This window comes from Ochlerotatus camptorhynchus, unplaced genomic scaffold (genome assembly GCF_037179485.1).
Source record: "Ochlerotatus camptorhynchus isolate MF236.1 unplaced genomic scaffold, CSIRO-AGI_Acam_v1.1 ptg000244l, whole genome shotgun sequence".
In the NCBI taxonomy this organism is placed as follows: Eukaryota; Metazoa; Arthropoda; class Insecta; order Diptera; family Culicidae; genus Ochlerotatus; species Ochlerotatus camptorhynchus.
Window position 1 is genome coordinate 1,655,473 of NW_027040734.1, and position 6,193 is coordinate 1,661,665.

The 6,193-nt window shown below is 44.8% G+C and overlaps 1 protein-coding gene across 1 annotated transcript; it reads right to left on the reverse strand.

The window, feature by feature from the left end:
- Positions 1–862: 862 nt before the first annotated feature.
- MBD-R2 lies at positions 863–4,717 on the reverse strand. The gene is made up of 5 exons (XM_065226079.1): positions 3,412–4,717; positions 2,518–3,343; positions 1,432–2,453; positions 1,183–1,374; positions 863–1,113 (listed from the first exon to the last, which is right to left on the reverse strand). Exons 1-5 carry the CDS (start codon positions 4,577–4,579, stop codon positions 956–958), a joined length of 3,366 nt encoding a protein of 1,121 aa, XP_065082151.1. The 5' UTR covers positions 4,580–4,717; the 3' UTR covers positions 863–955.
- Between the last annotated feature and the right edge of the window lie 1,476 nt (positions 4,718–6,193).

The following is a 6,193-nucleotide window of genomic DNA, read 5'->3' on the forward strand; positions in this document are numbered from 1 at the left end:
CTAGTTCTTTCTAAAACTCCCGTTAATTTTCTCTGAAATACCTTGATCGAAGACAACACATCAAGAAGACTGGCAACTCTTCCATTTTCTCATACGAACGCTATGAGACAGGTACAATCGCGTCATCTGCCGCTCAAAGGTAAATGCTTCGAACGAATTTGATAGCAAAAATTACATCCTCAGAAGAAAGGTTTGTGTATTTGCTCATTTTTCTATGCGTTTATTCTTTGGTACAAGCAATGTTAATATTTACCTTATTTGACAAAACCCAGGTAATCATGACAGCAGTCTCTTTTCTTCATTCAAATTGTTTTCAATAATCAAACGTCATGATAAGCTGGGTTTTGTCAAATAAGGTAAATATTTACATTGCTTGTACCAAAGAATTCAACCTTCACTCAAGCGCAGCGCTACTGTATCTGTCGCTTGGATTTGGATTCTGGCAAACTCTTCGCCTTGACATTCATTCTAAAAACTAAAATCTTCCCAAAATTTCTTCGAAGCAAAAAATCTAGTCTGGTACAAGAATCTTAAAATTTGTCAAGGCCCAACATTTTATTTTTTTTTGCTGATAAATAGATTAAGTAATTTTTTCCCGATTAGTCATCGAAATTCCCGGCTTTTTCTCGATTTCCCGGTTCAAGGGTCTCCCTGCTCATCCCACATGTGCCCTAAATCATCCGATCGACTCTTCACAAATGAGAGAGCTAGATTTATCGTCGGATTCGTTCAATACTGGCACAACTCGAAATCTGTGAGGCCAAATGTGATATCATATGTAGATAAAATAGCCATAGAAATCTTCTTTCACAGGAAATGGTTCCGTTCTAATAACGTTACAGCTAAAACCTACACTTATTCCACAGGAAAAAAAATGGTTTGCAATTCTCACATGAAACGCAAATAAAGTTCATAAATGACATTTCCGCCACTGATAAAAAAAAAACGCATATCATTATTGCAGTGGCTGCTGTGCACTGCGGTGGATCGCCGAAATCTTCTTCATCTTGACCAAGTCGTTCAGCAGCATGTGGATGGTCTGCTTCGTCTTCGGGTAGTTCTTGGCCGTTGGTGACTCGAGCAGTTCCGCCTTGTCGTCGTACGCTTCCAGGGCTAGAAAATTAGTCGAAATGTCATATTAAATTAACTATAGTGAAAGGTAACCGAATGTGGAAATATTACCAATGATTTGCGCTTCGATGGCCTGCAGTCGGGCCATCGCGGCGTTCTGCTGCTTCTGAATGTGCTCCAGCAGGATGGCTTGACACTCGGCTGGATCGATTGGCGCTTCCGGAACGGGAATCTGTGGCACCGGAATCGGTTTCTGTTCGTATTTCACTAGCGCTTGCGATGTTCCGGTCGATTGAAGCGAATCTGTAGAAGGATTTCAAAATTAAAGGAATCACGACGAAATCAATCAGAAACACTCACTATTCAGCGGAACAATTCCTGACAGATCACCATTGCCTCCACGAGGTGGACTCTTTTCCCACTTTTTCGACCACAGGTACATTTTGGGGTGATCTTTCTTCCCCGCGATGTTGATCTTGACCTTCAGACTGTGCATGAATCGTTTCAACTCGAGCAGGTTTCCACCCAACATGTGACTCTGCCTCAGAATATCAAAACGGGTGGGGTGTTTCGAGTTCGGAACGTGGTAGTTTGCTACCGGGAGTTTACCTTCGTACAACCAGTCTTGATCGTGGATGTACCGGCGAGATTCGCGTCCCCCTTGCGGATATCGACAAATGTAGCAAACGTACTTGTCCGGGACTTGAGTGTCCCTCTCGAACCCGTTGCAGACTCCATGTTGCCAGCAGAGACATAACTCGCATTGAACCATCAGGCCGTCTTCCTCCCCGTACCCACACAAACAGTTGATGATCTCCTCCTTCTTCATCGAGACAATCTTGATGACCTCCCCGTTTTCGCTGATGAACCTCGGGCTGTTGACAGCTGCATTGATCGAATCGTCTCCGTACTGACCGCAAATGCTGGCGTTCGTCATTTGACTGTTTTCCGTGTCGAAACTGTACCCCTGTCGGAAGAAGCTATCGTTTCCGGCGGTGACGAACGAATGGCGCGTTTCATCAGCGTCCATGTAGTCCATCGAAGTCCGGGATAGGTTGAGCTTTCGCTTTTTCTTCTTCTTTGAAACTGCAGCCACCTTGTATGTCTTCTTGGAGATGAACCCGGCCTTGGATTTCTTGGTGGACTTCTTCTTGCTGGAGAACATCTTGATCTTGGTGGGACCTTTGGTGGGCTTGGTAACGGCGTACGTTTCGATGGCTTCTTCCGGATCGAATGGCGCGGAAGCCGACGCATCCAATGGAATGGACGTGGTAGAGGTTTCCGGTTTGATGTCCAAAGAAAGTGTCGATTCGGACGGTTTGTCACCCGGAGCTGGATCGAGTTTTTCTTTTTTGGCGGCCGGTTCCACCAGTGCGTCGTCTCTGTGGGAATTTGGAAATTTAAGATTTATTGCAAAATTGCGTTCAGTAAGTGACAACAACCTACCTTTTGTCTTCAGCTTTCTCGTCAGCTTCCAAGCCAGGTTCCTTCTTAATAACCACGACCTCCTTCTTGATCTCCTCCTTCAGGGAGAATTTTGATCCGGAAGCAGACACCGACTTCCGGCGAGTCGCCTTTGGTGGTGTATCGACAATATCCACCGGCGTCCTGAGCGAGGCCAAATCCTGCATATTGGGAATCTCTCCCAATCCCTTGGCCAGCTCCTTGTGGTAGTGTTTGATGTGAATTTGCAAATGATTTTCCTTTCGGAAGGTCTTCAGACAATCCTCCTCCGGACACTGGAGCAGATTATCGATTATCTCAACCTTAACCGATCCGATGTTAATTTCCGTGTTGAACAAAACCGGTTCCGCCGGGACCAGGGGCGGAAGCAGAGCGTCCTGATACTCTTGAGTGTAGTGACAGAAGCCCATTTCCTTGGAACGTTTCTTGTGCAGTCCAAAGTCGTACACATTCGGATCGTATGTTTCGCCCTTTTCAGCGAGAAAAGCCTTCATTTCCTGACGAGATCGGAATATCTTCCCTTCCGGATTGATCAACAGAACATCCATTTTTCCGTACGCGGTTATTCTTTGGTAGACATGTTTGATCCACCCTTCCGGGAGACGCCAATCGTCAACAATGACGCTGTAAACTTTCACTCCTCCCACCTCGATGGTGGACTCCTCGCCGATGGGAAAATCATTCATCCAATGGCAACACCATTCGCCGGATTTGGGAATTTCCGGATAGTCGCTGACCTTTGCAACCTGTGGAACGTGAAGTGCTGCTATTGGCGTCACTGGTGTCGGAGGAGGTTCCGCTGTGGATGCTAGAATTACAAATCCAAATCTGCCTAAACCTGCCCATATTCACAGACAAAAAAAAAAAAAAACTCACCATCTTCCTCCTGTTTGATCGGCGTAGCCGGGGCCTCCTCCGACTCCTGGCTAACGTCTAACGACTTCTTCAGCTTGCTGATGTGATTAAATTTGCACACCTTAATAAATCCATCATCGAACAGCACCTCGTACATGTCGTTCTCCAGCACTGCCTGAATGGTTGCCCGAAACTTCCTGGAATCGCTCCAGCGAGCGAAACACTTTTCCCCGATGGCATATTTCAGTTTTCCGTTCGGGGTCCTCGGCAGCTGCAGCGGCCGCAAGCGAACACTGTCCATCGGAATCCATTCGTCGTTCAGAGTGGGCTTGCTCTTCCCATTCTTCTCGAACTGAACCAGCACTTCCCGCTCTTCGGTGTCCACTTCCAGCAGCTTTGCGGGATGCCATTTGCCGGAGAAATCCTGCGCTTCAATTTTCGTCCCCGGAGCAAAGTTAATTTGGGACGACTGACTGGTGTTCGAAATGGCCGATGTGGACTTCCGTGGCAAAAGAGATGCCTTTTTGCTGTCCTTCGTCGAGGACGCAGGCGTGGGATCACTTCGGCGAGTCTTCTTGACCGATGAGGCACTAGCCCTTGTCGATGTTGCACGTTTTGGTGTAGCTTTCTTCCTGGAAGCAGGAGTTTTCTGCTTCGGAGTCGACTGAACCGGCACCAGAGCGTCCTCTTTCAAAACAATATCATCATCCGCCACTTCATGCTTGATCTCCTCCTCTTCTGTTTTAACCTCTTTCTTTTCAGCTTCCCCCTCATCCGGATCCGGCTTGACTTCCACCGACGTGGAAGGTTCTTCCTCTTTCACTTCATCCTCCTTCGCTTTCTCCCCATCAACCTTTTCCACTTTAGTGTCCTCCTTCTCCTCAGCCGTCTCTTCCTTCTTCATTTTGTCCGGTGTGGATGCAATCGTCCAGGAGAAAATCGTCGGAACGGCAGCAGACTTCAACACATATTTCGTCCCCTTAAAGTCCTGGAAATCCGCCTTCCGAAAGTGCCGACTGCACACATTCGACCCCTTGTTAATGACGTAATTCTCCGGCAGCCGGCAAGCAACTGTCCACTTTTGTTTTGCCTCTTCTTTCGCTGGAATCTTGTGGTAAGTCACGCCCCGATCTACCGTACGAGCCGAACTGGAAGGGCAATCCTTGATAATGCACTTTCGGACTCCCATCCCAACCGCACCGATGTTGATTCCACTGGGAGTCGGTCAAACACTTAGATCACTCGCGGAATAATATGATTATCGACCGGAAAACGACAGAATTCGCGATAAATTTCACAATAAACGTAGAATTTTCACCAGGAGCAAACAGTGCGCGTTGTTTTCGTTTCGAGTTTTGACAAGTCGCTTTGTGTTCGTCAAAAAAAAGAGAAGCGCACAGGGTCGTACTTCATTTCAGCATTATTCGGCAGTAGGTCACAGTGTCACCTGGTGGCGAGTAGCGTGAATACTTCTGCTCGCCGAACAGAAATTAAATTTTAGGACCATCCGCACCAGTGCGTTCCCTAATACATTTTTATTGGTTATTTTGCTTAACGACTTGTTCGGGTATCATCCAAACCATTTGTGGAACAGTTATATCGTTATATAATTTGGGTTATCATTCGTTTATGTTTTTTTTATTAGGGTTGTCATTCGGACTGATATTTTGACAAAATTCTACAGTAATCCCCCGTTCATCCAACACTCGTTAATCTGCCCGTAAAAAAAAATCCACGAAAAATACAATGATTTTTATTGTCATTGTAACCACAAACGAAGTGACAGACGACTAACTGGCGAAGAAATCCATTTAAATAATGTGGTTTACTGTAATAGAATTTTCTTGGAAGCTTGTGCCATCATCCACCAGATGGGTTAGTTTTTTTGTTTTGATTTGAACAAAGTTGATTTTGTGAACAATGATTCTTTGACAGTGTGCAAAGAGTGCGTATCCTTTTTTTCATTTTTTTATGCATTTCAGTTTTGAGTAGAGTGAAAGAGATAGAACCAAAACATTCTAGTACATTTGGTGAAAATGCTAGTTCAATCTAGTAGTAGCAACAATCAATACGAAACTAACGATTTTAAATTGGCTCACCACTTTAGTAGCCTATTGGAAGATATCGTCAGTATATGGTACACGTTTATTAGGGTTGTCTTAGAGTTACCTCTATGGATTTACTGTCTGTTTACTACTCGGCTTGCTCCGTTTATCGCCTTCATATATTAGGCGTCAGTCTTGTTTGTAAACATAATAAAATTCTCGCATCACTTTTCAATAGGCTCTTTCTGCATTGATCGATTCTCTTCATCGACTTTCTCTTTGGATCGTCACGGCCGTGTTAAGATATTTCCGGATATTTTGGACACCCAGATCGATGGAAGACACAACAATCTAGCATTTAATACGACAAGAAATGTTTATGTGGCTGCGTTATTTACGAAAGAGAGAGTCGATGAAGATAATTGAGAATTGAGAGAATGTAGATTGGTCTATTTGAAATCGGAGTAGGTAACTTACAATGACATTTATATAAGGTCTGGGCCAACAGGCAGCTTGCTGGTGTTAGAAGCAAAATGTTGTAAACATTGCTGAACATCTGCGAACAGATAGATATACGTCACTGCCAACATACTGAGAACAGATAGATATACGTCACTGCCAACAGCTGTTTCGTGTAAAAAGATAAACATTGCAATATAATACGAACACCACTAACCATTTGCACATTTCACTAACACCAATAAGCCCTTTGGCCCAGACCTTATATAAACGTCATTGGGTAACCTCAGGCTTGATGG